Source organism: Tachypleus tridentatus, chromosome 10, assembly GCF_004210375.1.
Source record: "Tachypleus tridentatus isolate NWPU-2018 chromosome 10, ASM421037v1, whole genome shotgun sequence".
Taxonomy (NCBI): Eukaryota; Metazoa; Arthropoda; class Merostomata; order Xiphosura; family Limulidae; genus Tachypleus; species Tachypleus tridentatus.
The window spans coordinates 174,140,871-174,158,749 of NC_134834.1; the positions used below are offsets into that span (position 1 = coordinate 174,140,871).

General features: G+C 35.9%; 1 protein-coding gene across 2 annotated transcripts; it reads left to right on the plus strand.

Moving 5' to 3' along the window:
• The first annotated feature begins 9,770 nt into the window (after nt 1-9,770).
• Nucleotides 9,771-13,379, plus strand: LOC143230953 (uncharacterized). Of its 2 annotated transcripts, none has more exons than XM_076465307.1 (2): nt 9,771-10,061; nt 10,273-13,379. In XM_076465307.1, exons 1-2 carry the CDS (start codon nt 9,870-9,872, stop codon nt 10,453-10,455), a joined length of 375 nt encoding a protein of 124 aa, XP_076321422.1. In that variant the 5' UTR covers nt 9,771-9,869; the 3' UTR covers nt 10,456-13,379. The 2 variants fall into 2 exon arrangements, with proteins under 2 accessions (XP_076321422.1, XP_076321421.1); XM_076465306.1 differs by having other exon boundaries at nt 9,798-10,061.
• Nucleotides 13,380-17,879: the final 4,500 nt, after the last annotated feature.

Sequence of the window (17,879 nt, forward strand, 5' to 3'; positions counted from 1 at the left end):
TGATCATTATGTTCAATACTCATAAGCTAGAACGAAAGCTCTCTGTAAAAGACTTAACACTAAGTTTAGGATGCCACATTAGCCATGTGGGAGTAGCATGCAATACACACATATAATAAAAAACAAACAGAAATACAACCAACATTTTTATTTACCAAAAGGTTATCAAAGAAGGTGACATTAGCAAAAACAATTGTCACATCGCACATAGTGAGTACATATCTGAATTTCACTAAGCCGCAAAAAAGTTAGTGAGATTTATGAAATTGGCGCTTAGCTTTCAAAATATCTTTAATGTTCGGTTTTGAATTGCTGCATCCAATCATTAGAATTGCTTTCAAGTGTTCATCAGTCAACCTTGATCGATGTACCGACTTCACATAGTTCATTTTTGAAAATACTTGTTCACAGACATATGTTGTTCCGAACACTGATGCCATACCAGATGCGAACTGTTTCAGCTTTGGAAAATCATCTTCAGGTATGCAGCTGTAAAATTCAATAAGTTGCCCATCTCTGTGTTTTGGTTTCAACAAGTCATTTCCTTGCAAATCGATGACCTCCAGCTGAAGTTCCACTGGTACCTCATCAATGACACAATCAAAAGGATTCTAAAAAGGGAGAATGTTACTTTCGATTCTGTCGAGATCCGAAAATCTCTCTAAAAATGCTTATTTAAATCACCAATAATCTTTTTCTGAAACTCCAGGTTGACATATTCTGTTATTCCAGCATGAAACTCATTGAAACACTGAAAATGAGAGAGGTTTCCTCCTTCCAAACGTGCTTCAAACAATGACAGCTTTCTCTGAAATCATTTAATGATTCTATAGAGATCACAAACAAGGTTATTCTTCCCCTGAAGTTTCAAGTTTAATCCATTCATGTGGGATGTGATGCTAATCAAAAATGACAACTTTGACAACCAGGTTGGATCCGAGAGAAGTTTATCGGCTCTATATTTCTCGATAAGAAATATATCTATTTCTCTTCTCAGCTTACAAAAACGAGACAAGACTTTACAGCAGCTGAGCCACCTCACCGCCGTGTGATAAGGCAAGTCACAGAAATCCGAATCAATTTCTTCAAGAAACGCCTTGAACTGGTAATGATTAAGTGCATGACCTCGAATGAAGTTCACTGCAGAAATGACTGGTTTCAGTACGCAAGAAATGTCTAAGTCTTTTCCACACAGTGCTTGCTGGCGTGTGACGCAGTGTATGAACAGAGCGATTGGAAGTTGAAGATCTTCCAACTGTTTCCTGATCAGCCCCATCAGACCCTTATTTACTCCAGCCATGTTTTTCTCCTCCATCAACTGTTACACCTCTAAACTGATTCCACTGAAGGTTATAGTCTTGTCAAGATTACCTTCATGAATGAACACGAAACGTTGTGACGTACTCGAGAGATCAGAGGAAGTTTCTAGTTTTTTGGCGTATCTGTAATGCGATGTTCTCTCCAAGTTCTTCTGCTCTCCGTACAACTGAAGTTGTTGAAAGGCTGATAATTTCAAAGAAATTGGCTTTTTTCAGGACACAGCTCATTTGCTGCTTCCATCATACACTCTTTGATGAAGTTGCCGTCAGTAAAAGGTTTTCCTCGCTCTGCCATCCTATACACTATTTTGTAACTTGTACGAGTGACAGATTCATTTTCAGCAAACTTTCTCGTGAAGAGATTCTTTTGAGATTCAAAAACACGTTTCATGGATTCAAATTTCTCAGAACGTAACTTTCCTAAAAATTTCAAATATGTTGACAGATATTTTGTTTCATAGTGACGCCGAAGATTGTACACTTTCAAAACAACATCACTTTCGGTGCATATCACACAAGTAGTTTTCTGGTTTTTTGTTTCCATAAAGAAGTACTTTTCTCTTCATTCTTCATTGAAAGCACGACACTCAGAGTCCACTTTTCTTATTTTAAAAGCAGCCATAACGATGGGTGAAAAAAACAAACAGGATCTGAAAATGAAAAAACACAGAACGCTATGAGAAAAGTATTGTACTGGTCCAAGAACGCACAAACAAAATATATTGAAACATACGTTTGCCACGACACTTACCTAAGAACGAGTTACGAAAAGCGCATAACTCGACTACTAAGAGAAATGTGCTTGCTTAAGCGGTAACCCTAGGCCGCTAAATTTACAAGACGAGTCGATAGGACGAGGGTTAAGTCTGCACTTGTTTTCGAAATCCTAATGCTTTCATAGATACATGCCTCGATATGAATAAACAGGCAGCAAGGACGAAAGAAGAAATTTCTTATTGGTTAAAATGCGCCTGACAGCCTTGTTTCTTTTTATCATAACGTCTTGTGTTTGCCAGCTGAAAGCGACCATCGGTGTGGTTTATTTTATGACAGTCGGACATTTCATGAAATGTCACTTTTTATTTCTAAGCGGCTAGCTGCTGGCGGGCCGGACAAAATGACCTCGAGAACCGTAGTTTGTTGGCTCCTGTGCTAAGTCAAAGCGATTTTGACTAGCAAGCGTTAAAATCGCACTAGATATTTGGATGGAATATTTACACTAAAAATATGTTGTTATTGATTTGTTTAATGTTGCGTTAAAGTCGTTAACAATGTTTAAAATGTTTTAACGCATCTTGCCGAGAGGCTTAAAGGAAAAAATACGATGTGAAGAGGGCGTTGATTTGTTGTCAGTGACTTTGTAATTTGTGTTTGATATATGTACTTTTATTTTTTTATTTTTTTTTTATTTTTTTCTTTTCCGGCCTGGCATGGCCAAGCGCGTGAGGCGTGCGACTCGTAATCCGAGAGTCGCGGGTATAAATATAATAACTAACATTTATTAATTTATTCTGAAGTGTACAAATATAATACATTTGCAATTTACTCTTCATTTTTTTACATTTACACAGTGCTTGCTAACTGGCAATAATGCGCAGATAGCCCTCTTTCTCTCTCTCTCTAGGTGTTTGGGAATATAACTTTGTATACCCAGGAGGGTCAGGTACACTAAACCTCTTCCTCCTTCCCCTACATTGTTTTAGTGGACTTATTAATATATTTAAAGTAAATACAGAGGGCCTGAGTTATGATTATCACTCTGGCCCTTTACAGGGCAATGCCCATGTATATTGTTCTTTCAGTTTTGTGATTGTCCAGAACATAGGTGGCCTGTTTTATTTTTGCACCAGTTTTTTCTTAATTTTTATTATTTTTTAATTACTTTATATCTTTTTCTTTTTATTCTATTTTTAATTATTTTTATTTATTTATTCATTTTTTATTTATTATTATTTTTTCAATTTAATTTTAGCTTAATGATCTAATGTATAAGTTTATCGGTGAGAGGTGTTTTGGACTCTCTTCATCATATATGCAATACCTGTCTAGTTCGCATAACAACTCATTTTTTTTCCAATTTTTATTCAAATATTTTATTGTACTATGTAAAGGTCCATATGGTATTATTTGTGTAAGAGTATTTGTGCATGAACTTTGAGAAAGTGGTTTTAGGTACTCTGTATGCTGATATAATTAATGTATTTTGTAATGTTTGAAGTTTGGTTTGCATTTGTTTTTTACTTTTTCAGGTGTTGTTCCATAATTTTTACCAGTTAGACTCCTAGCATAGTTTATTCTTCGCCAAATTTTAGTTTTTATGTTATTTACATGTTTTATCCAGGTAAGTTTAGAAACATGTATTGGTCCTAAATATTTTGCAGATGTAGCAGTTTGGAGAAGCTTTCCGTTCATGTAGATATTGGGTTTTACTTTCTGATGTTTCCTTGATTTTGAAAATATTACTAATTGTGTCTTTGCTGTGTTTATTTTGATTCCATATTTTTAGCAGTATTCACTTAATTTGTTTAGTAGAGGTTCTATGTAAGTGGCTGCAGTTTCTGGTATAAGCAGATAGCCTTCGAGTAGCTTTGCGCGAAATTCAAAAACAAACAAACAAACTGGCAATAACTTTCATAAGTTAACTTTCGAATTTTATCTCATATTTAAAAACCTGTAGTGGGTCTGTTATTGTTTCATAGCGTCGGAATTTATAAATGCTTGGTAACTGAGTTTCTAAAGTGTTTTAGTATGAATTAGATATTGTACAACCAAAGTCAGCAGGGGCGTAGATCCTGGAGAGATGGGGGATACATCCCCTTCATTTTAGGTAGGAGGTATGGTGCATACAATCATCCCCCTACAGTTTAGTCTGTTGAATTGTTTTATTGCATCACAGGCCTACAAATTGTGGGTTTGTTCTTGTGATTCTCATGTTCTTACCAATCGAATAACATAATTAGGCCTAAATGTAGGATTTTTCACTAGCCGAAATGTACATCTTTAATACAGGCGTAATTCTAAGCTTTCGATCTAAGTGATAGTTCGTATCAGTCAGTAGGCCTAAGTATGCATGCAAGGCTTGCAAGCACTATAACAGAATCTACCTACGTCTTGTACGTAGTGTAAGATTAATTAAATTTTCATCACAACAGATTGAACAGAGCATGAAATTCGAAAATATTACTCCCAAGCGTAAACTCTTGTGATCTAGATCTGGCAGGCCATTTGTAGCTTGTAGCTGCATCAATCTTATGTGTATATTGTGCGGTTTTCCTACGCCATTTGTTCTTATGCATGTCTAGCCGGTTTTATTTTCGAACGCCTTACTCTCCTCAGCTGCCGAAGCTACTGATCATTGTGTACGTTTAGTGTACATTTAACGACAGGTTCGGGCCGCTCGGATCCAGACGCGCTCTACATCACCCCCCTCCGCTCCCTGAAGCCTCTACTTGAATTGTATTGCTAATTTTTAACAGGAATATAATATATTTGTGATTGTTTAAGTATTTTTCGAGAAACTTGCAATTACTTGTGTTGTAACTAGCACACATTATTGTCTCAGCGATGCCAAGGCAATCAGTCGACTCGGTAGTTACTGAGAGGTTCGCGCGTTCGACTTAAATACATTGTACAGTTCAGTCCTACTTCCATTCTATTCTATCTTTGTTCGCTGTAAGTTAGAGTTTCTTCAATAAAGACTATATTTTAGCTTGTTGAGTCATCTAGGAAACAGATTATAATTATGATTATGCAAGCAAGAGTCTGAAACTTTCCGATATTAGACAGTTCTGCAAGCCAGTTTCTAGTACTACAAGTGACAATGCAGATGTAGATAATCCGACAACCTCAAGCAACTTGCCATAAGGAGGAAATACCATGTTCATCAGAGGACGAGTCTGAAAATGCTTGTGCAACTATTGCATATCATGAACCACCAGATAGTTGTTAAACAAGTTTGTGCAGTAATGAAAAATCTGACACTCCACAGATACAGTGTGGAAAGCCATATCATCCAGACGCACAACTAATACCACGACAGAAAGCAAAATATCAAAATATCAACTTCCAGGGCAAGTGGTGTGATGAGTTCCCATGGCTGCACTTCGACAATCAGACTCAAAAAGTCACATGCTTTCATTGTGCCAAGGCGGAAAATAGAGGCCTTTTACAGGGAAATTGGAGAGGCCAGTGGAGTATACCTTCATATCCACCGGTTTTCGCAACTGGAATAGGCAAAACAGAAATTCAACGAACACCAATCCTCCTCTCAGCACAGATTCACTATATCTCCAGAAGGTTCACTTGATGTAACTCCAGTGACTGTCCAGCTACATAGTGAAAAAAAGAAGCAGCAGGAAGAATGTAAAAGAAGTCTAGCCAAAATATTCAGAAGTTTACGTTTCTTACTGTGTCAAGGTTTAGCATTACATGGACATTCTGATACGGGGGGGAACTTTTGCAATTAATGAAGCTCCTGGAAGAGGAAGATCCTGAGTTGACGGCCTACTTCTCAAAGAAAACCACGTTCACATCACCCCAGGCTCAGAATGAAATAATGGAGATGTTCAGCCATCAAATACTGAGAAATATAGCACACGAAGTGCAACAAAGTAAAATCTTTGCATTAATGGTCGATGGCACTCAAGATGTTACAGATGCCGAACAGGAAGCAATATGTGCACGATATGTGGATGAGAACCTCGACGTCCATGAGACATTTCTTGGTTTATACAGTGTTTCCAATACAACTGGTGAAACAATATCCTCGACTCTACTTGATGTACTGACGAGACTCAATTTACCACTATCAGGATTAAGAGCACAAACTTATGATGGAGCCACTAACATGAGTGGTGCGTACAGTGGATGCCAGGCAAAAATAAAAGAGAAGCAACCGTCAACTTTGTTTTTTCACTGCGGAGCACACAAGGCTAATTTAATAATGCAACATGCAGTTGAAGCTTGAGAATGTGTTCGAGATTCTATCCAGTGGGTACATGAGCTTGGTGTCTTGCTTCAGAGGTCAGGCAAATATAAGACAATCTTTGAAAATATTGTATCGTCAGACAGCCACAATGGTCCAGTTAAATACATCCGCCCACTGTGTCCAACACGCTGGTTGCGCCGCTTATCTGCAATTACATGTGTTAATGATCACTACAGTGACATTGTTGATTCTTTGTCTGAATTAGCAAATGAAAAATCAGATGTAGCAGTGAAAGCAGAAGGTCTACTGGATAGATTTAACAAAGGAAAGACAGTTTTAGGATTGTTGATGGCTCAGCATCAATTAGCTGCATTAGAGGAACTAAACCGTGCATTCCAAGCAACATCAGCGACAGTATCTGGCATGATTGAAGCATCTGCAATGACAGTTGAGCAATTGCGGGTATTGCGAACGGAGGAAAATTACAACAAGATATTTGATGTAGCTGAGAAAAAGGTAACTTCCCTAGATTTGGTGCCTATTGAACTACCACGCATTCGCAGACCCCCCAGAAGAATCACAGGTGATGGCTCAGCACACCATTCTGCAACAGCTAGAGATTACTACAGAATCCAATATTTTGAATTTGTGGACACAGTCATAGAACATCTGACCACTAGATTCAATGCAGACAACAATGACTTGAGACAATATCTGGCACTTGAGAACATGATCACATCTGGCAAGATTGACAACTCGGTTATAAATTTCTATCCAGAAATCTCTGCACAACTGCTCGAGTTTCAGTTGCCCATGTTCAAAGGAACAACAAAAGCAGTATCTCTGAAAGGTGCGTAGGATGTTTTCTGTACAATGCATGAAACAAGCCAGCAGATGTTTAGTGAAGTGCTTCTTTTCATGAAAATTTGCTTGTTTGTCCAGTATCCAGCTGCGAATGTGAACGCAGCTTTTCTGCATTAAGATGGTTGAAGATGTAGTTGAGGTCAACCATGTGGCAGTTTGTCACACTCGCAAAGATGAGGTCGACAAGATACATATAGAAGAGTTTATGAAAAAATTCATAAACAGATCATCACAAAGGAGGTCTACGTTTGGGAACATGTAGACTAGAGGACTAAATGAATTTTACTTCAATGAAAAGTATGAATAATTATGTGCTACGTTGTATTGATTTGTAATTTTCAAGAGTTTGCAAAGACATTTTACTTATTTTTATCAAACAACATGAACAGCTTTTCAGTAGATATGAACTTATCAAGGGTAATTACGAATTTTATTAATATTTGAAAACGTAATTCATGCAATGAAAGTTATTAGTAACCATGTCAAGTATAATGGCCATCTTTTATACTGTGCAGTGTGCAGGAATAAATTCATGTGGCAGTTAATTTGTGACACATTTGTCTTTATTCTATTAACATTTTGAAAACTATTCACAACACCTCACTTATACAAACCTACATGGAAACCTTGAAATATTGTGGCAACAAGCTTACTCTGTGACTGCATGTTTACAGCTTTCAGGTTCACGCAATCAGAGATTACCAATTTGCAAATTCAACAGTCCACATAAGTGGTTGCAAAAATCATCCCCCCCCCATCGGGTGTAAAAAATCTACGCCCCTGATCTAAATGATGCACAACAACAAACTGAAAGCCCTCTATCTGAAGTTATATAAACAAAAGAATGATAGCCTTCTATCTGAAATGATGTAGAATAACAAATTGACACCCTTCTATCTGACATATGGTAAAACAATATCATAGGCCTCCATCTGAAATTATGTAGAACAAGAAACTTTCAGCACTCTATCTAAAATGATGTAGAATGAAAACCAACAGCCTTTTGTCCGAAACGATATAGAACCACAAATTGATAGCCATCTATTTGAAATTTGAAATAATGTAGGACATAAAACTGACAGCCAACTATCTGAAATAATTTGGAACGAGAAACTGATAGCTCTCTATCTGAAATAATTTGGAACGAGAAACTGATAGCTCTCTATCTGAAATGATGTGGAAGAATAAACTTAATACACTCTATCAAAAATGATATAGCATAAAAAAAGAACAGTCCTGTATTTGAAATAATGTAGAACAATAAACTGACAGCCCTCATTCTAAAATGATCTGTAACAACAAAATAACATCTCTCCATCTGAAATGATGTTAAACAACAAAATAGCTATCTAAAAAAACGTAGAACAACACGCTGACAGCCCTCTATCTGAAATAAAGTAGAACAACAATCTGATACTTCTCTATCTAAAATGATGGATAACACCAAAATAACAACCCTCTATCTGAATTGATGTAGAACAACAAAATGATAGCCCTTGATTTGAAAAGATGTAGAAAACAAATTGACAACCCTTTATCTGAAATGATCTAGAACAAATAATTGAAGTGATATAGAATAACAAACTCACTGCCCTCTATCTCAAATAAGGTTGACCAACTAACGAACAGCCCTGATTATAAAATAATGTAGAATAATATATTGACAATCCTCTATCTGAAATGGTGTTGAGAAAAAAAATCGTAGCCCTTTATCTAAAATGATGTTGGACAACAAACTTACAACCTTCTATATGAAATAAGTTAGAACAACAAAATGACAACCCTCTATCTGAAATATTGCAAAACATCAAATTTAACGCCTACTATCTGAAATGATGGAGAACAACCACATGATAGCCCTCTATATGGAATGATGTTTAAGAACAAAATCATAACCCACTATCTAATATGATGTAGAATACAAAATGATAGCACTCTATCTAAAATGATGTAGAATATAAAATGACTGCCCTTAATCTGAAATGATGTAAAACAACAAAATGATAGCCCGCTTTCTGAAATGATGTAGAATGACAAACTGACAGCTCTATAGTTGAAAAAAAATAACACAAAATATCACGACCTCCATGTAAAATGATGTAGAACAAGAAGTTGATAGCCTTCTATCTAAAATGATGTAGAACAACACAGGGGACGTAGCCAGAAATAGCCATTGAATGGGTTGGTTTGAGTTCTTGATACAAGCGCCGCAGGAGCGAAGCCATGATAGAGGGGTCCGAGGGCATGACCCCCCGGGACATTTTTTAATAAAAATCTAAAAGAAAAGCCTGAATTATGCATTCTGAGATCACCTTTCTGGCAAATTTCAGAATGGAACACTGAAGTGTTTGTCTTATTTTTTTAATCATAACTAAATGTACAGGCCTATATATATAATATATAACTTAAAGTTATCAGGCCCAGCAAAGTAGGCCTACAGTCCTGTCATCAACATATAAAATATAGAGTCACTCAGGAGAGTGCAAAATATATGTATAGTGTCTATAATCTGTATTCAAATATTATGGACAGTGTATGTTCCGATTCCCTGGATTTCAAGAATTAACTTCACAAATAAACAGTGGGTGACACCATGGCAGGCTGGCAGCATCATGGCACTAACCTAGTACTATTGACGCTATCTATTGTGAATGATGCACTATAGATGGCGCCAATGGTACTGTGAATATGGCGTTGACAAACAGAAGTTGCGATAAAGAATCATTCACTGTCAAGTCCGAAAAAGCAAAAGACACTGCATGGGTTCTTTAAATCCATTCGTAAGGCTGAACCTGATCAATCTGCTGCAGCCAATCAGGTTGAATCAGAATTGTCAAATGAATTGTAAGAGTCATCACCGTGGCCTTCTACCAGTGCTGCCACTACCACCTCAGGTCCAGTCTGGGACATTTGGAAATTACATTTCTGATGATGCCAGCATTGGTAAACAGGTAAGTCGACTCCTAATTATATTAATTTTGTATTAACAATCATGCAAACACTGATGAGTTTTAGACTGATATTCATTGCTGCTAGTGATTGTAGGCCTGCTCTGTGAAGTATAGCTCTAAGCCTTTCTCTTCGAGGTTATTGTACTCTCATAACAAACTTTTCTATGTGCAAAATAACTTAATTAGAACTATGTCTTTCTGTCTCTTTTAGATAAACGCTGAAACCAAAAAATTCCTCCTTGAGAATGCCTGGAAGACAGGGAGTGATTATGTTTCCCCCAGTGTGGTACAAGAAAACTGCGTTTTCAGCATCGTTGGCTTTCACAATGGAGATGTCTACTCTACAATCAACATGCAAAGGGTGCTTTCTGCAAATACTGCTTTTTGCTCCTGATGGTGCTGGTGTTGGAAGCCAGAAATTGGGACAACTATTGAAATTTCCATACAGAAACTGGAAGAAGGCTGTTGAAGACTTCAAGGCACATGAATTGAAACAGTACCACCAAGACAGCAAAGCAAAAGCTAACAATTTTCTACAGGTCGTAAATACAAGTTCATTTGTGCACTCGCAGCTTGATGCAACTTACAAGCAAGAAATTGAACAGAACCGGCAATATTTAATGCCTATTATTGATACTATATTGCTGTGTGGAAGACAGGGTTTAGCTTTGAGGGAAAATATGATTCTGATTCAATGTTTGTTGATGAAACTGATGAGGAGCCCATCAGTAATGATGGGAATTTTCGGGCAATTTTGCGCTACAGGGCAAAGGATGATGTCAAGCTTTCAGCAAGCCTTAAGAGTACAAAGAGGAATCCTACGTATCTGAGTTCTCAAATTCAAAATAAAATCATCAATGTTTGTAATACTCATGTTCTTGATGCTTTGGTCAACAGGGTTAATGCTGCAGAGTGTTTCTCAATATTAGTTGATAAACAACAGATATTTCAGGCATTGAACAGTTTTCGCGTGTGTTAGATATTTGCATGCCAATGACAACTCTGTTGCAATGAGAGAAGATTATTTTTCAATTTATACCTGTTTATGATGTGACAAGCAGAAACTTGACTGACGTTATCATAACCAATCTGACAAAATACGGTATTGACATGGCTTACCTACGAGGACAAGGGTACGACGGTGCTGCCTCTATGAGTGGGAAATTCAATGGTGTCCGGAGCACATAACTGATAAATTCCCACTTGCATCCTATATACACTGCAGTGCCCATTCCCTAAGCATGGCAATTTCTGATGCTTGTAAAGAAGTTCCTGTGTGAAATTCCATGGGAGTAATTTCTATCATTAAAAACTTTCTCAATACACCCAAACGAAAGCACGTTTTGGCTTTTTCGGTGGAAAATAAAGCACCTAAATTGAAAAAAAGTTTGAAAGGTTTCTGCACCAGCTGGTGGGTTGAGAGGCATGATTCAGTTATTATCTTTCTAGGATTAATCCATGCAGTTGCAGATGCCCTTGAGACCATATCAGGTTGGAAAGACAGAGATTCTGCTACCCAAGCCAATCAATTGTTGTATTCTATAACACAGCCAGAATTCATCATCACTCTACTTACCATTGCTAAATCGTTTTCCTTCAGTTTACCTCTGTGCAACTTACTGCAGCAACAGAATATTGGCTTAGGTGCTGCTATGCATCACGCAGAAATAGTGGAAGATTTAATCCGTTCACTCAGAAATAATACTGTGAATGAATTTAACAACATTTTCTGTGAGGCTCAAACTTTGTGTATTGAGCTTCAAATTGACATCATAATGCCAAGGCAGGCTAAAAGACAGATGTATCGTACTAACCCACAAACCACTAGCCCTGAGGAGTACTTTCGTATTGTTGTATTTGTACAATTTGTTGATCACTTTCTTTCACAAATATGTGACCGTCTGTCCAGTCACAAAACTCTCCTTACAAACTTCATGTGTCTACTTCCATCAGGATCTACAACAGAACGGTCAAAACCTACAGCACAACAATGTGACCAAATTAAAGAGTTGGTGAATATATACAAAGCTGGCATTGACCAGCACTTCGCTAGCCGCAGTAGGTGAACTTAGGGTTTGGTACAAATCACTTGCGAACAACAGATCAAAAAATGTCATAGATGCATATGCAATGTGCAATGCAGAAATGTTCCCAGTCATTTCTAGACTGTTGAAAGTATTTGCCATGCTACCTGTATGAACGAGCTCAGTGGAGCGTTCGTTTTCAACTCTCAGAAGACTCAAAATGTATTTGAGAAATACCATTAAGTGAAGATCGATTGAATGGCCTGGCCTCATTATACATTCAACCGTGATATTAAAGTTGAACCAAACTGTGTTATAGATGTCCTGGCAAGAACGAACAGGCGTTTGATCCTTTCATAGATATTCGATTGTATTTCTCTAGTTCTGACAAAACTTGCTGTATTAAAAAAGTGTTCAATCAGAAATTTGCATTTGACCATTTGTTGTGTGTGAAATTATCTGCCATGCAATCACGGATCTTTATTAAACTTCACATATGGCAACTGAACTTGTCTAAAAAGTTTGGGTCCATGGGAAGGTTAACCCCCTGGCCACGCCCCTAGAACAACAAAAGATAACCTTCTGTCTGAAATCATGCTGTAAAACAAACTTACAGTCTACTATGTGAAATAATTTAGAGCAACAAAATGATAATCCTCGTTCTGAAATGATGTAGAACAACAAACTAGCAGCCATCTATCTGAAATGATGTAAAATAACAAACTGATCGCCCTCTGTCTGAAATGATGCAGATAGCACTCTAACTAAAATGATGTTGGATAACAAATTTGCAGCTATCTTTCTGAAATAACTTAGAAACACAAAATGATAGACCTCTATCTGAAATGATGTTTAAGAAAAAATCATAGCCCTCTATCTGAAATAATGTAGAAGAACAAAATGATAGCCTCTATCTGAAATGATGCAGAATAACAAACTGACAGCTCTCTATTTGAAATGATGTGAAACAAAAATCATGGCCCCAATCTCATACGATGTAGAACAAGAAGCTGGAAACCCTCTATCTAAAATGATGTAGAATAAAAAACCAACAGCCCTCTATCTGAAATGATGTAGAACAACAAAAGACAGCCTTGAATCTGAAATTTTTTTGCAGAACGAACTAACAGCCCTCTCTTTGAAATAATTTAGAGCAACAAAATAATGTAGAACAAGAAACTGGTAGCCCTCTATCTAAAATAATGAAGAACAACAAACTAACAGCTATTTATGTGAAATGATGTAGGACAATAAACTGATAGCATTCTATCTGAAATAATTTAGAACAACAAAATGAAAGCACTCTATCTGAAATAATGTAAAACCAGAAACTTATAACCCTCTATATAAGATGATTTAGTGTAACAAACTCACATTCCTCTATCTAAAATGATGTTGAACAACAAAATGATAACCCTCTATCTCAAATAATGTAGAATTACAACCTCACAGACATACATCTGGAACGAAGTAGGGCAACAACCTAATAGTTCTATATCTAAAATGATGGATAACAAAATAAAATGACATCTCTCCATCTGAAATGATGTTGAACAACAAAATAATAGCTCTCTATCTGCAGTAATGTTGTATAACAAAGTGATAGCCTTAGAAGTACAAAATGATTGCCCTCTTTGTGAAATAAAGTAGAATAAGAAATGATAGCCCTCTATCTAAATTGAAAGGAATAATGAACTGACAGCACTCTGTCTGAAATAATGTAAAACACCAAAATGATAGCCCTTTGTTTGAAATAATGTAGAAAACATACTGACAACCCTCTAACTGAAATGATGTAGAACAACAACATGAGAGTCCTCAATCTGAAATGATGTATGATAACAAACTGATATCCTTCTATTTGAAAAATTTATGACAAAAAAATGACAGCCCTCTATCTGAAATAATGTAGAATAAGAAACTGATAGCCCTCAATATAAAATGAATTAGAATAACAAATTCACAATCCTCTATCAGAAATGATGAAAAACAACAAAATGATAACCTTCTATCGGAAATGATGTAGAATTACAACCTTACAGCCCTCTATCTCAAATGAAGTTGAACAACAAACTGATATCCCTGTATCTAACATGATGGGTAAAATCAAAATGACAGCCCTCTATCGGAAATGATATAGAATTACAACCTGACAGCCCTTTATCTCAAATGAAGTTGAACAACAATCTGAAATCCCTATATCTAACATGATGGGTAAAATCAAAATGACAGCCCTCTATCGGAAATGATATAGAATTACAACCTGACAGCCCTCTATCTCAAATGAAGTTGAACAACAATCTGAAATCCCTATATCTAACATGATGGGTAACATCAAAATGACAGCCCTTTATCTGAAATGATGTAGAACAACAACATAATAGTCCTTGATCTCAAATGATTTAGGACAACAAACTTAAAGCTCTCTATCTGAAATAATGTAGAACATGAAATTGATAGCTTTATATCTAAAATGATAGGTAACAACAAAATAGCAGCCCTCTATCTGAAATGATGTAGAACAACAAAATGACATCCCTTTGTTTGAAATGATGTAGAAAACAAACGGACAACTCTCTACCTGAAATGTTGTAAAAGAACAAACAAACAGCTTTCTATCTGAAATGATGTGCAACAACACAATGATAGCAATTTATTTGAAATAATGTAGAACAACAAACTGACAACTATCTATCTGAAATGATGTAGAACAACAAAATGAAAACCGTCTATCTCAAATGATGTAGAATTACAACATGAGAGCCCTATATCTGAAATGATGGGTAACAACAAAGTGATAGCCCTCTGTCTGAAATTGTGTAGAAGACAAAATGACAACCCTCTATCTAAAATTATGAAGGAAAACAAAACGATAGCCTTCTATCTAAAATGATATGGAACAACATACTGACAGCCTTCAATCTGAAATGATGTAGAACAACAGTCTGATACTTCTCTACCTAAAATGATGGGTAACACTAAAATAACAACCCACTATATGAAATTATATAGAACAACACAATGATGGTCATCTATCAGAAATAATGTGGGACAACAAAATAATAGCTCTCTATCTAAAATGATGTAGAATACAAAACCAATAGCCCTCTATCTGAAATGATTTAGAACAACAAAATAAATGGCCTCTATCTATAATGATGTAGAATAATTAACTGACAGCCCCTTATCTAAAATGAAGTCAAACAACAAAATGATAGCTCTCTATCAAAATAATGTAGAACAACAAAATGATAGCCCTCTGTCTGAAATAATGTAGAACAACAAAATAATAGCTCCTTTTTTTTAAATGATGTGGAACAACAAACTGGCAGACCTTTATCAGAAATAATGTAGAACAAGAAACTGATATCCCTCTATCTGAAGTGATGTAGATCAACAAACTGATAACTCTCTATCTGAAACAATGTAGAACAAGAAAATGATAGCCCTCTATCTGAGGTGATGTAGAAGAACAAACTGATAGCCCTTACCTGAAATGATGTAGAACAACAAATCGATAGCTCCGAGCCAATCACTTCTTTAGTCTCCATTGCTACTACATATTCTGATAAATTGAATACAAAGAGCATAATTAGTAGGAACATTATTTGACACTTTGTCTTATAGTAATATTTGCACCTGGGTGACAAAATGTTTGTATAAATTAAACAAACAAAATTGTGTGGTAGAAAAACTAGTTTGAGAATGAAAATTTTGAAACATTTCTTTACCCCAGTGAATTCTTAGAAAGAAATTAGTTAAGTCAAAGTCTCATTCATATAGGTGTTTCTACTTATCTCGAGAAATTTCAATGTCAATTTGCAAATTAATTCTAAGAGTCAACAGAAGAACATAATTGGATAAAAAATCCAATTAATAATAGCATAGCTTTTCAACTGTTATTGGCAGTTCATAACACAACTATCTCATAGAACTATCCAGAGATAAAACTCTTCAAACAGATTTCAAGATATAATTTCCTAGGAACTTCTGCATGCTAGTTCACAAGGAATACTTTGATTTCTTAAAGAAAGCTAATTAGATTACGTTCTTTTGCCTTTCACATCAACACACAGATGCGAGTGAACATTTGATGATCCGACAACAATCACAAAAATCAGTGATCTCCTCTTCAGACAGAAGATTCTCAAAGCTATTGTGTCATCAGTTCAGCCAGAAATGGACATTGTCTTAACCCAAGCTCAAACCCACCTTGTACACTAAATTGGCAAATAGCTAAATCTGTTTGTCTGATGTTGTGTACCATTTAAAGACTTGTTTTATTTTTATACAAGGTGGGGTGAACACAACAAATTGCATGTTTGCAACGAGAACACCATAAAGACATTTGTTCACCACTTTATTGAAAATAGTTAGCAGTCCTATCCTGATTACTGAGATTAAATTTTAATATAAACATCAGTTTACTTAAAAGACGTTTCGTACGTATGTTAACGTGATTCTAAGTTTTTCAGACGTAGAAAATGTATATTATCCTTCAGTAAGGAGAAAGTACTCTTAAACAGCACAAGAAGTAATTTAGACAACGATAAACTGTGAGGAAAAATTCATGTTTCATTGAATTTTGTATGAATAATTTCCCTTGATATCATATGTAGTGTGTTTCCTGAGCGAAAAGCCAATACTACAGCAGAATGTATGGCTATGGCTGTTGGCAGAAGGTTATAACAGTAAATATATGGATGTATTGTCACAGCATTTACAAAATTGTTGACAGGTTTCAATTACCTGGATCAGAAATACAGTAGCTGTTCAGCTCCTTACACATTGGACTTGATGTTGTGTTACAAAATCCAGCCAATGATGTGTATATAAGTAGAATCTAGCCAAGAGTAGACTTTGATTGGCATGGAACATGGCAACGAAGATTATGAGTGGATGTCTGGAAGAACTTATTGGACTGGTACATCCACAACTTTTAAGGAAATATACCTTTAGACATAGGCAGTTACACATATTGGGTTTCACCTGTCATTTTCAAAGTTCATTACTACTTGTATATGAATGTTAAATTATAAAAAATAAGGAAATGAAAATGAGTCTGGACATCAAATTTAATTGGGAATTAATACTAGTAGAATTTATTGTGAGATAACTTCAGAATTAGGGAAAGGAGATCCTGTGCTTTGTCACTGCTAAATTCCATAATATGAAAAAACGATATATAATTTATATGGTGACTTCTTATAGTCTTCTCATAGTAATATTTCATAGGGGTTGATCAAGTCATCTTTACATTTTTGTTGCTAATTCAACTTCTTACCTATCAGGGGATATTTTTACTTGAAAATTTTCATCATGATTGTTTGATATAGCAAGTCATATTCTAAATAACTAACAATCTGCATATTAATTTTGAGGTTAGCCAACGAAAAGTTTATCATATTGCCACCGATATGCTCAACTTATTGGTTAGTTTGATAGAGGAAGTATACTAATGTTCCCATTCCATAATCTTGTGAGTTATGCTTAGAGCCACTGAAGCTTACACCAGTGAAGAAAAAACTACGGTCTGATCCAATTCCAGAGACAATGCTTTCCATCGGTAAAAAACGGTATTCTTCTTCTTGAAATCATCACACTCCGTAACTATGAGTCACTTGTATCCTCTAGCAGTAGAGAGATTTTTTCAATTTTCTGGTAACCCAGCTCATTCCGAGAAGGAAGTTAGGACTATTAAATGTCTTTTAGAGATATATTATCTTACTAGTTCCTATAAATACACAAATGGGTTAAACCTCACTATTTTAGTCAGTGTAGTAATTTGTAGTGG